The sequence below is a fragment of the Punica granatum genome, chromosome 6 (assembly GCF_007655135.1).
Source record: "Punica granatum isolate Tunisia-2019 chromosome 6, ASM765513v2, whole genome shotgun sequence".
Classification (NCBI taxonomy): domain Eukaryota; kingdom Viridiplantae; phylum Streptophyta; class Magnoliopsida; order Myrtales; family Lythraceae; genus Punica; species Punica granatum.
The window spans coordinates 2017035-2030650 of record NC_045132.1 but is presented as its reverse complement, the minus strand read 5'-3'; the positions used below and the strand labels follow the sequence as shown (position 1 = coordinate 2030650).

At 36.8% G+C, this 13616-nt stretch overlaps 1 protein-coding gene across 2 annotated transcripts; it reads right to left on the bottom strand.

Moving 5' to 3' along the window:
- Positions 1-1888: 1888 nt before the first annotated feature.
- Positions 1889-8250, bottom strand: LOC116210185 (inter alpha-trypsin inhibitor, heavy chain 4-like). Of its 2 annotated transcripts, none has more exons than XM_031544010.1 (13): positions 7601-8250; positions 6031-6183; positions 5718-5930; positions 5541-5630; positions 5219-5335; positions 4833-5102; positions 4551-4707; positions 4014-4091; positions 3744-3844; positions 3472-3642; positions 3127-3201; positions 2879-2989; positions 1889-2476 (listed from the first exon to the last, which is right to left on the bottom strand). In XM_031544010.1, the coding sequence occupies exons 1-13, from the start codon at positions 7979-7981 to the stop codon at positions 2126-2128; spliced, it is 2268 nt and encodes a 755-aa protein (XP_031399870.1). In that variant the 5' UTR covers positions 7982-8250; the 3' UTR covers positions 1889-2125. The 2 variants fall into 2 exon arrangements, with proteins under 2 accessions (XP_031399870.1, XP_031399871.1); XM_031544011.1 differs by having other exon boundaries at positions 6031-6170; positions 7601-7849.
- Positions 8251-13616: the final 5366 nt, after the last annotated feature.

The following is a 13616-nucleotide window of genomic DNA, read 5'->3' as shown; positions in this document are numbered from 1 at the left end:
TATGATATTAGATGCAAAACATTATATGAAAAATTTATAGTATAATATTTTATTAAATGTATCGTAAAAAAAATTAGATTTTAAATTTTAGAAAATATTTTTAATTTTTAATTTTTAGAAGTAAATAAAATCTAATACTAGGAGAAGGACACCACCTTTTGCTAGAGATCGCCTATATCTACTCCTCTCAGATCTCAAAACATCAGTGAAATTCATCAAACTAGATCATAGTGAAATGCATTATAATTTGTTTGTCGTTAATATTTTGACACATGATTCACTTTTTCACGTTTACTTGACAAAAGCTAATTAATTATATTTTGGATACTGGAATATTGGACATTTGTGGGTTATTTTAACGAACAACCACGTGCAATGCACGTGCCTTTCTACTAGTAAATAGAATCAAAGAATCAAAGGTGCTGGAAAATAAGCCAGGAAGGAGTGAGATCTTTTTTTTTTTTGGGTACTTTCGTAAAAGTTTTTATTTCCATCTCGGTTGATTTATGGAGATCATGCATGATTGCTAAATTATGGGTATCATTTTCCGATACCAAGAGATTATTTTCTTTAAGCTATAAATTATTTTTTAACATTAATTTAGTTATTGTTCTCTTCCAAACGATTTTGTGTTTTGCTTTGTTAATATTAATTCTTGCTATTTCATATCTATAACAAATAAGAGGACGTGCACGAAGACTAAGAGAACATACTTTTATAGTTTCAATAAATATCATTCTAAAGTTATATAATATTAAATAAATTACTTTATCTCATTTTATATTTTAGTCAATTTTTTACTACTAAAAATAATAAGAAAGTAAACTTTGCAATTATCGTTTTGCGTTAGTAGTAAATTCAAACTTCAAAAGAAAAAAAATGAATGGATTAATTCATAAAAAAAGAAAAAAAAATCTTCTAAATTTAATTTTAATGAATAAACAAATAACTAATTAATAAGAGAAAGAAAGCAAATGTGAATAGAAGACAAGTGAGAAAGGAGTGAGTGAAGTGTGGAAACGGAGCAGTGATATCATAGTGAATTTTTCATAAAAGTTCGCGAATCGCCTCCTTTCACTTGCACCCCTAGTCCCATCCAATTAACTTATCCTTAATGTTTGTCTATGATCCATATGACTTGGATAATGGGATCAGTCCAAAGTTTGGTTCGGCTAATAGGCTATTAATAACTAGGTGAAAGAGAATTTGGCAAAAGGATATACGAAGGTACACGTGAGCATGAGAACCGAGAGATATTAGCTAGTTGTCAAACGCCACGTGATAACATGATAAACTGTAAATTGAACTGACATATTAAAGTCCAACATAAGGTAACCAAAGCCGCATTGCTAATTGTTTTTTACTAAAAGAGTCCAAAAAAGCGATTGGGGTAAATGTTTGTTATATCTTAGCAAAAAAAAAAAAAAAGAACGTTTGTTATGTTAAACGAATTCAACATTTGTGGTGGCCTTTGTGGCATCAGAGAGTGATCGTCTCCACCTATAGATCGACACCGAAGGATCTCTGGTAAGTAGACGGTTCGCGAACATTCGGTGGATGCCATGGACGACCTCAATCGCCACTGACAGTTATGAAGCTTCCATTAGAGGGACTAGAACAGATACCTTTGAAATTTCAGGAACCTGCATTCAGTTGAAATCGAAACAGAATGTTCGGAATTGAAGATTTCACCAACACAGGCAAATCATGCATGGAAGACCGGGGCTTTGGTTGTAGTCTATTTGTTCCAAGACGACTTGTGGCTAGTAATTTCCCGACAACGAATTAACAACTGCATTGAAGTCGAGTGCAGAACTTTTCGGTGTGTTGACCCACGCCGATACGGTAACTTAAGAACAATGAGTAGGTGATCAGGACAGAGGAGATATTCAAAGAGGGGTGATTTTACCATCATAACTTCGTAAAATATTTCGATCATAATATAAAAGCCATACAATACATACACTTGATAATATACATTATACATCGAAGAACAAACTCTTAGTTTCATGGACACATGCTTTCCTATGTCCAGTCTAAGAACACTTCAACCAGGGTCCGAACACAGCCACTGATTTCCATCTGTTCTCGTCGACGTGGAATCCACCGTGATCAATGGCTGTAATTACTGCAGGCACGAGCAGCATTCACAGACCTCAAAGCAGCAGTTGATGCACTCAAAGCAGGCAAGGGCAGTGCAAAGCTGAGTAAAGGCCTGCGTGCACTGATCATTGAGGAATGAGCATGTTCGGATGAAGCACATGCAGCAGAAGCGGTCCATCAGACGTGCGCAGCAACTGGAAGCTGCATTGACCAGAATTGAAGCAGCATCAGATGGCTTTGATTCTTCAGTCCCAGGTTTTATGTTTTTTGTTGTTGCCTTCAAGTTGCCAAAGCCCTTCCCTAAACTCCCAAATACCATAGCCTGCTGGCCCTTCCACTCGACCGGCTTCTTGGAGCTCATTTTCTCATACACCTGTTGCAAAAGTTCCGATGCCATATTTGGTAACAAAGAACAAAAAAAAATCAGAACAGACTCGGTGCATAAAATCAGACAATCTTTTTCGGCTATCTGTGGATCCGTTGCATTCTTTTACTTGTGCCAAACATTGGCTTAAGATATGGCCCCGTTTCTCACCGAGAAACATGGCCTAAGGAAAGGCATCGACTTCCATGAACATTGGTAGCTGCACATTGTAAGTTATTTGCTGATAAACTTTCCTAAGTAATCTATCGTCTTCTTTGATAACGAAGTTCAGTTTACTGAAGATATATAAATCAGCGATTCTTCTGAGGGTCATGGACAAGTTTTCACTCTACAGGACAACGGCATCAAAGGAAATGTCATATTTATGCAAGAGGGAAATAAGTATAGAACCTCTTTTATAAAAACCTTCTGCTCCGCCGCTACTTTCCCACTAACAGTTTCGAGCAAGATCATGCAGGTATACTCAGATGGAACCCCATAACGCACACTCATTCTCGCCACCTACAATTCAGAACTCAGCAAATTGTGATATCCGAAGAGTCGCAAGAAGTCGAAAGATGAACCGGAAAGGATCCATTTCATCCATAAGCAGTGGTAGATCTATCATTGTTCCAGACAAATCAGGGCAATGAGAATACCTTCTCCCCGAGCTGTTGACTTTCTTGCAACCATGCCTCTGCCGTAAGTACATCTATCTGCCTCCTTGCCAGGACCTGCAAGGGAATTTCAGGAATTAGGGGTGTCAGTAGAGTGGTACCAAGCAATGGCTGTTAAGTTCTATTGAAGTAGTAATTCCATATTCTGCTGCAACAAAGATGGATGTTGGACAGGTAAATCATGCCTTAAATTCTTAACCCCAGTGAAGATAGCCATCACGAGAGTAAAACGAAAAAATGAAGTTCATGGATGAGTAGAGATGAAGCTTTCTACCAATAACAACAAATCTGCAAAATTATAATGTCATGTAAGAATATTGACTTTACCCTGTCAAGGGCAACATCCTTTGCCCATTTAACTTTCAAGTGTTCTGTGAAGACACTTCCATCTGCAAGAGTACCACTAACTTTAACAGACTCGGGAAAGTCCCCAGAGTACCTCCCAGATACTATTAATGGTCTTCCTGGTAAAAGATCAGGAATTTGGGAAGGAAATAGCTGCAATAAGATCGGGAAGACCATAGACAGGTCAATATTCTTGGACTGAAGCTTCTCTAGGACAAATACGAGAGCCGTTCTATGTGCTAGGTGAAATGTACCTCAAGTGAGTCAAGAGTTTCAAATACATCCAGACCTATGTCTGCCACAACTACTGATGAGCAAGCAGCGAAAAAACTCTTCATTCTAACAGCAACCGACTCTGGTCATATAAAGAAGAGGCAGAAAAAGAGAGTACCAACCAGAAGATAGCAGTAAGATCGTTTTCCATAAGATAATTTGATGTAGGAGAAAGCAACAAAAGGTTTTAAGCTGATATAAATCATTCTTTTAACTATGACAATTTATTGACAAAAATTGTGAAGATTTACCTGCATCATAGGCAGCATCATAATGACCTCTTCCAATTCGTGCGAGTGCTTGGAGAAAGTAGTGATTACAGTACGGACCTGGAAAAAGAGATGGTGGCAGATTTGCCACATAATGCTGATCAACATCAATTTCTACAAAAAATTCCTTACCTCATTTATGGCATGAAAAGAAAGAAAAGCATAAATATGTAATAATTCTTCTAGATTCATGAGGTCTTTTACATTGATTTATTACATTGCCACTCACGTAATGTCTGCTACCAGCTACAATGGAAAGAGCAATCAAAATGTGGATTGCTGTTATGCAGTAAGGTTGTCTTGAGGATTAGGTTTACGGGCCAAGAAATTTTAATAATCAGAAATTAGTATATATCCGTCGATCCGTTTACATGCTATTGCCTACTTATGATTCATTAACACATCCAATGACTAAGCAAACTTTCCAATTGGGCTGGTAAGTGCAGATAAGAAAGAAATTAGTAATACTTGTAGCTTTTTGGTATTATTGTTAATTGAGAGTGTGAGAAAGTTTCTCACCTATGCCAAAGGTAAAGAAGCGAGGAGGAACTGACGGACCACTTGATAGATAACGTTTCACAGTGTTGCAGATTTCCCTTTCATTTTCAACAGTACCATCAGTGACTAGGAAGACCAGAGGAACGGCATCTGTAGTGTCAGCTAATAACTTCATTGCCTGCATATCCAACCCCAAAAAAAAAAAAAGAAAGGCTTTATGTCCTGAATGAAGACATGAAGCAGACGGAATTGGTGGATGTGAAGTGTCTCAAAAAACAAACTAATTACAGGATAAACTTGGACCTGTTCTAGAGGAGGCAGGATGTCTGTACCACCATCCCCCACAAAGGTATTGCTGATCCATTCATGGGCATTGCAAAGCACCTTCTTGGTTGCTTTCTCCATCGACAATGAAAATAAGCGAGCTTCATGATTGAAAGCTATTATGTTAAAAGAATCTTCTGGGTTGAGCATCCAGAGTGACTCCATTAATGCATCCTTTGTATTCACAAGGAGGTCGTCTTGCATGCTTCCACTAATATCCATAACATAAACAACTTCCTTCCTGAAAACCTGTGACATAAGATACGGTCAACTGCTGGTTTTCGATGATTTTCCTGGCAGAGTTGATAGGTCGAGGATCTTAAATAATCTTAAATAAGAAGGTGCTATTGGTAGAACTAACAGACCTTCCTACTCTGGTTATTTCCGGGGTAAAGATAAAAGCAGAGCAACTCGCTCTGATCAAAGTCATGCAATGGTGGAGATTGCAAGAGTATGTCTCCAAATATATCGCTTGAAGAGACCTATGCATGCAGGATCATAAGTAATGCAAATTAGCTTAGTTTCGTGAATATCTCGATCACAGGTAGAAAAATGAGTATGTCAAAAGGATCCCGGGGATCAATTAAAGCTAATATTATGGAGTAAAAGAAAGTCAAATATATTTGCTGCAGAAAATTCAAATGTTGAATGACTTTTGCTATTTGCACCCGAAAGAGAAGGTCTTACGGAATAGGAAATTTTGAGGTCCACACTCGACCATGTGGATACCTCTACCTCAGATGAAAAGGCCAATTTACCAACTTCCCGTCTCAATTCCTGAAACTCATTATGATCACATTATTCAATCTCTAATAGTAGAATGATAGAATAATTAGAACTTCAGAAGAGAGAGATATCGCATACCTTCATAGGATGGCTAGTGGTCCTACATAGAACTTCCATGCCAGTACCAGTGTCCACATTTAATCGTATCAATTGTTTCCTGGAGATATTCTTAACAATAGGATTGACATATCCAGGGAAACTAAAAGGTACGGTAAGAAGAAACTCCGAGTTGCTATAGGATAGTTTCTGAGACCAGCTGGCCTTAACTGATATAGTTGAGCCTCCATCAACCTGAAAGGTGCATATAAATAAAACCGTGGAAATGGAGGAGCATGATACATGACCTCTTAACATACATACAAAGTCGGCATTATTTACAGAACAATATTACCTGCGGAACTCTGAAGGTGAAGGTCTGGAACTTCAAAAACTGCCCGTCTTTAGCTTTGGTGATTTCCAGTGTTTCTTTCATGTCCTCCGCATTGATCAGTTCGCTGTTATACGATCTTCCAGCGAGATTAACCTCGACACCTAGAAGCAAACCCTGTTAGCCACATCATTTCCTTTCTTGAGAACTTAAGCAAGGAAATAAAAGGAGAAGAAACTTATTTCAGACAGATAACACTGAATGTAGTATAATCAGCGACTCACAAGCCATATTGTGTTAGATCATCATAGTTCATGATTCATAGTTTGTTACATTACAGTACAAGTATCAGATTTCGTGTTTCCCGTTTTGCCTGAGACAACGGTAAAAATGCTTCATCTTTCTTAATCTCATTTTTAACTTAATCAGCAAAATTTTCTTGTTGGGTAGTAAATTAGCCCGTCGACCTTAATCACAAGTCTATGATTCTAGTCGTCTTCTGTAACTTTCTTGCTCTGGCCAATAACAAAGACTTTCTGGTATACGAATTCCACCAACTTGTCCAAAAACAAAGAAATGGTTCTCTGAACTTCTACCGGAGCCCTATGGTCCTGGCGCTGGACGACTGTCGGATGGGCCGTACCTTGTTTAACCAGGGGTAGTCCCCCATCCAATATTGGACCACCCCAATATCCTAGGATCTCCTGATGCAGTTCAGCACGGGACCGTAAAATTTTCCAAACAGTTGACAAATGAAACCAATAATTCGGATGAGAGACAAATTGACTAATTTCTTAGTCACATCAGCAAGAGTCTCTTGGTCTATGCTAGAACACGTAGCCATGAGAAGCATTAACAAGACAATCATGTCTAACTGTTATCCTTATCATCATCATCGAGGAACACGTTGTCAGTATCACCCATTAAACAATTATTGGAGTTACGTCAATTATAGTAAAAAACTAATCAGGCCCCGATTTAACAAACCCGTCCTCCTCCAATTTAAAAATTTCCACCTTCAGATTTTATAATAAATTATTCGCTCAATGTCAGGAACAGACACTAAATAATTAACCTCGTCCGACACATCAACAGTCCAATTAGCTAAATAGCCCAAAATGACAGCCATTTTTATTCCAGAACAATATAGTCAAACAAAACATCTTAGACTTAATCCCTTAATAGAAACGATATTGCAAGGCAAAACCGGCGCCTGAATAGGATTAATCTCAATATCAGCCCCCCAAAAAAAAAGATATATTTCACTAATTTCTTGGTTAAATTTGACGGTTCTTCAATGGAACACAACGTTGCAGACAGACAACATGTCTGACAGTAATTCGCTTTGCTAAGTAATTCCAATCATTTGTAAGGATTAGTGCAGAAGTTTCGGGTTCAGTTGTAATTTCGGACAAATTGCAGACGAGGTTGTAATTTCGATAAAATGCAGGAACAATGGTGCAAATTATTTATTTTAACTTTATCACACACATTTTTCATGAAAGTTGGATGGAAAATGAAGAAAAGTGAGGAAATTTGTCTGTATCTATCTACTCACTAACAGTAAGTTAAGTTCAGTAACAGTAAACAGTACCTGCTCTCCCATCGGAATCGCGACGCGGCAATCGCACCTCCGGCGGGCCATGATGCAATGCACGCGCCAAACTCCGGCGATGCTCACGAACGCCGTGTCCAGGTAGCAGTCAACCTCCGCGGAGATGCTGTGCATGTGCAACGGGATCAGCGCCGGCGGGTCGCACCGGCCGTGGACGTACGGCTGGTAGCTCGGGACGTCGGGGTTGTCCACCGCCGTGGGGTCCGGCACGACGGCGTAGACCATCGGCGCGGTCGGGAGGTAGGCCTCCGGCGACCTGGACATCTCCGGCGCGGGGGGCGCGGTGGTGCCTTTCCCGTAGTATATGCGCTTGGACAGCCGGAGGCCGTAGTCGACGGAGGCGGCGAACTCGCTGGCCATCTCGCCGGCGAGGAAGCTATCCGGAGAATTTTCCGCGCTCTCAGTGGGGCGAGAATTTGAGGCGACAAATGAATTCACAGAGCTCTCTGGTGAGAAGCATTCATAGCCTTCAACGAATGAGTCTAATGAGCTTCGCTGGCCATCTCGCCGGCGAGGAAGCTATCCGGAGAATTCTCCGCGCTCTCAGTGGGGCGAGAATTTGAGGCGACAAATGAATTCACAGAGCTCTCTGGTGAGAAGCATTCATAGCCTTCAACGAATGAGTCCAATGAGCTTCTCTGCCTAAAAGAACAAGCATTTATAATGATTTTGTCGGAAAATAAAATAATAAAAAATTAATAATGTGTTTGGTTTTAGAGCAGAGTAGAGTTGAGTTTTAATTTAATTTATTTGTAATGATTGCGTTGTAGAATTATGAGAAAAAGTACGAAAAATAATTAATAGTTATAAGAATTTATTATTAAAAATTTACTTTAATAGTTAAAAATGGAAGAAAATTGAAAAAATAATAATTGTATTGTTGATTTTTATTGCGTAGTGAGTAGAGTTAGAAATTAGAGTTAAAATTTTAAAAATATAACTCATAAACAAAACAGAGCCATATAACGTGGATAATACCATATTTGTGTATTTCACATTTACTCATGTACGCAATATGATAAGACTATCGTGGTTTGGTTTAGATTGTTTGATATGGGCTCAAAGTCTTACGTTTGATATTTATGAATGAAAAAAATTTATATTTAAAGAGTTTTACCTCTTAATAAGTCGACCCAACTAAAATTGAATTACTTAAGAATCCAATCGAGTTCTAAATTTTATGATGTACACTTCAAAAACATTAATATGATAGGAAATTCTAATAGTCATACTATGTTCGTGGTGTAATAGAGAACATACCGGATTGTAACTAACCAGTAAAAATGGGTGTTACTGCGCAAACAAGCAACTAGATTGTAGCTATATTATTATAGATTTTTCACGACTATGTCATTGTTGAATAAGATTATTTAAAATTTTCTCTAATACAATATTAGTGTATTTGCTGCCATCAAAAGTTATTTTCCGTACCATATATTTTGTGAAAAGGCACATAAAAATACTTTGAGCTCATCCACATCCAGTTTCGATGTCTTTGCTCCAGCTTTTGAGTAGTAATCATCGATAATATACTCACTAAATGTGTGGAGCATATCAAATTTGAATTAAAGAGGATAATTGAGTTTCATACTAGGGGTTAAGTCTTGGCAAATAAGAGGGGAATGTCCCCTTATTCGCTATTGAATTCACTTGTGATAGAACAGTGCTAATTGTGGGCTTTGCGGACGAGGATGTTCCACTAACGTCTCATCGAGTCGTAGTGACAAGCCCATTCACTTGAGTCTTAAAGTTATGACTTAAATCGAATATTTCGCTGCGAGATTAACACCCATGTAATTAATCCTTGTAGAATAGCTACACTAATCGCCCAGCCCTTGTTATAAAAAAAAAATAGAGAGAGAGAATTGAAGAGGTTATATGACAAATTCACTATCCTCACCTTTCAAGTGCTTATTTATATTAGTCCATATCTGCACGTTGCACGATGCCATTACAAATTAATATAGATAAAAAGCAAATATGTAAAAAAATTATATATACCACCAACTAGATACGATAAACACATCAAATTATTAGTAAGAAATCAATGAAGTGAATCGTGATGATAAATAATACTTATTTTATCATTTGAAAATACAAATAGCATATGTACAGAGATGAATCTCCAAGCCTTTTATTTGGAATATTTGACACATCAAATTTGAAAAAAAATTATAAATTATGGAGAAACTCTTTCCTATTTTTAAGAAAATTATTAATTTTTAAAAATTCTTTAATTATATATTACTAAACAGAAATAAGATATCAAATAACTAAAATTCTTCGTATATTACCCACATAAAATATAGTAAAAGTTTATTAAACTAAAATAGAAGGTCAACTTCAATATATATATATATAAGACCTAGGAGTTTCATAATTTGGTTTATGAGTGCTACTTCCATTTGTTCTCCAATGTTGATATTTAGATGGAGATCTAATGTTCTATTAGTTTTTTATTCAAGATTAAGAGGTCATGAGTTCAATTATTATCAATTAGATTTTTGTGTCTTTTTATACTCCCACCTATCTTCTATTCCTATTAGATCATGTTATTTATAAATTTAAAAAAAATCACAGTTGAAATAATTCCTTCTTTATCTTTCAATATTTTTTAGGAAAATCACAAGAAATTGTATTATGAGTTGCACTTCCCTACTTGCTAGGAACAATACCTTCGATTGCTCTAACCAATAAAAAATGCAAACGTGGACCTCATGGATTATTATTAGGATATTTATTAAGAAATGTTAAATCCTCTCAAGTGGTGGAGTGCCTAAAAATCCTCCCAATTAAAATCTCCCTCATATCTATTGAATAGTTTTTAAATATTGAGTAAATTACAGGTCATACCATTATAAGTTGAATTTCAAATTAGAAGAATTTTAGATTGATTATTAAGAGGACATCATAATACGGGGTGTTGTTTATGGACAAAATGCTTTTTTGGAGGGGCATAAAGCATGATTAGTGACACAAGTCAAGCACTTTAGGGGTTGCGCTTCTGTGCGGGAAGGTGGAGCAATTATGTTCGCTTTCGGATTATTTATTAGCCATCGGATGGATTCCGTACATGTGATGTATGTGAGCCTTCGGATAGACTCAATTATGATTTGTGGACCACAAATTCTTAATCACATTAATTGATAATTATAAATGATAGACTGATTACGGCTTGTAATTTCATCGAAATGATCGTAAAATATATGAACTTATTCACTTAAAATAAATACTTTTAGAATGTCAAATTAATTACTGAAAATTCTTATAGTCTATTACTTGTGATATTGTCTTCGGAAATGCAAATAATTATTTCAGTGAACTAAAATAGAAGTATAAGAATGAATTCGCACATTGAATGGGAAATTATTTAGTATGTAAAAAAGTTTCCAAATATGTAATGATTTAATCCACTATTTTGTTATGAATATTCCCTCTTGTAACAATTAGATATATCACACTTGTAACAATTTGGTCAAAGGCGCATTAGGATTTCACGCTTTTACTTCTTATAATATCGCAATAAAACCTCATCTCAATCCCTAATAAGTCATGTCATTACTAAATACCAATTTAACATTTTAGAAATCCTATCCGCCCTTTATTTAGACGGCATTCTTCTTCAGATTGAAGGATAGGAAATGAGATCATGGTTTTTCTTTTTTTCTTTTTGTGTTTTTGTGGAAGAAGAAGATTATGATTTTGGTCCAAACAAAAATATAATTTCTGCGGGTCCCGCAATTTCTGGCCGGGACTACTGATTAGGTGGCGACACATAATAAGCAATAAAAACTGTGCCATAACTATTAATACTAAAAATAAAACCAACACGATTTGATTCAAGAGATTCGACGCTTATTCTACTTAAATAATGTATCGAGTTTGAATTTTTCATGTAAATAGTTCACGTTATGAGAGTTTGACTTGTTAGTAGACCGACTCGAGAACTTTACTCCTGACTAATCTAATCGAGCTGCAATTGAACTTTCAAATTTCATAATTGTGATCGAAAAATAAAACCTAGGCCTTGCGCCAATGAAACCGGGGGGGGGGACCCCTCAATTATCAAATTTCATTAAGGTCTCTCTTCTTTGGGGTGAAAAGTCACGTCAACTCGACCGAGTAGCTAGACAATTGACCGTGCTTTTTGGTCCCGCATTTTAGAATCCTACGCGGACCCACCTCATCGATTTGCTCGGTGACCCCTATATTATTCATTAGTATCCCAGTATGCTTTTTTTTATAAACATATAAGTCGCGGCCAAACCGCCAGTTATGTCACATTTCATATTGATGGGGCCGACCATGAGGTAACATATTCAGTTTTTTTTTTTTTTTTGCCGAATAAGTAACATATGCAGGTTATGCGTTCGGACGTGCTATAAACATGTTTGGATCCTTCATTGACCTTCCGATCAATAATAAAATCTATAACTAATGTGAATTATACTCGATCACGATAGACATAAGAAAAACTTCATTCCAATGGAAATTTCACTGGTTTCTTTAAGAAAAACTGCCGCGATCGTCTGCAACCTGTTCGCGTAAAAACTTCTGCCCACATCGCAAAAAGATTAACAAATACATACAAGTACAATGGATTATTTCTTAAGGAACTGATAAAATTGTGGAGAATTGTTTATCTCATTCCAGAATAATAATAAGAAAATTCAAGGAGTACAAAGATAGCAGGTTTCATACCATTTATCAATTTAAATTTCTGGACCGATATTGTTTCATAGGTCCAGTAAAAATTTGACAAAGCATTCTTATTCGATCTTGCCTAAGTTGAGCTGCGAGACATTTCTAGAAGGGGACCGTGAAATGCAAATCACATGTTTGGTCTTAATTTTCGGCTCGGTGGGGGAGTGGCCAAGATCGCCCTCACCTTTTGTTGTCTCGGGGGGTAATAGAATCCAATCCCCAATTCACTTTTAGCAAGGGTCTCTTGCTCGGGGGTCCCGTTGCAGTTGACGAACCACCGGCCCGATGTTGTCCTGGTAGCAATCGGTCACACACCATGAGGCCCACCACCAAAGATCCTGTCAATAAGTGAAATTCACGAACCGCGTGAGCTGGATTCTTGCATGTAGAAAAATGGAAGGTCGCGACCAGGGCCTGGTCCCGTGGGAGTCTGATCGATTTCGGTGCTATATCCAGTGCAGTTAGAAGCGGGCGTTGAGTAACTATATTTTACCAGTATGGATTTGGATGATGATAATCTGAAGATTAGAAAATCAGATTGACGAAAAACGGAAAAGAATATATATTCAGTAAACAAATAACAAAGAACGGGAACAAAACAAACAAAAAGAAATTGTGGTACCACGAAAATGACAAAAAAAAAAGGATAATGGAAGAGAAAACGTGTGACAAAAGATTCTTGAGATTCATAAGAAAACGTGTGAAAACGTGCGGTGCCACGTCACGAAATTTTTTCGTATTATGAATAAATTTTGAAGATTCATAAGAAAAAAAAATTGTTATATCAATATCTTGATGGTGAGACTTATATTATAAAAGTAAATTTGACAGTATGCAAGCATAAAAGCAGTACCCTTTATGATTTAAATAATTTTCCGACTGCCAGTTAGAGCGTAGCGCTTCGGCAATGATTATATTTTTGTATACAAGGTTGAGTGTTTAAGCCAAAAAAGAAAAATATTACAAAGTTAAGTGATGGTGGTGGGGGCTACCTAATGCTTTGTCATAAGTCATGTGCTGCTCCCTTGCACACAAGATTAGACGCCATACTAATAGAAATGTTTCATTTAGAGGGCGTTTAATTTCAGAATTAAAGTAACTTTGATTTTAATTTTGATTTTGATTGTGGAAAAGGACAAATGAGATGGTATTATAAATTTGACTTGGGAAACGAGTGTTTTTGTTGTGTAGTGGGTAGAGTTAAAATCAAAATCATGATTCTAAAATCAAACTCTGAAACCAAACGGACTCTTAAATTATAACCAGGTGATTAGGCTCGACGGGAGGAGAC

What these genes read in the sequence shown, in the direction of transcription:
- LOC116210185 (XM_031544010.1), bottom strand. Translation starts at nt 7,981, where the DNA reads ATGGCCAGCGAGTTCGCCGCCTCCGTCGACTACGGCCTCCGGCTGTCC. An exon ending in CGATTCCGATGGGAGAGCAG is followed by an intron (nt 6,184 to 7,600) that starts GTACTGTTTACT and finishes TGTGGCTAACAG; the next exon opens with GGTTTGCTTCTAGGTGTCGA. An exon ending in CCACTAGCCATCCTATGAAG is followed by an intron (nt 5,631 to 5,717) that starts GTATGCGATATC and finishes AATGAGTTTCAG; the next exon opens with GAATTGAGACGGGAAGTTGG.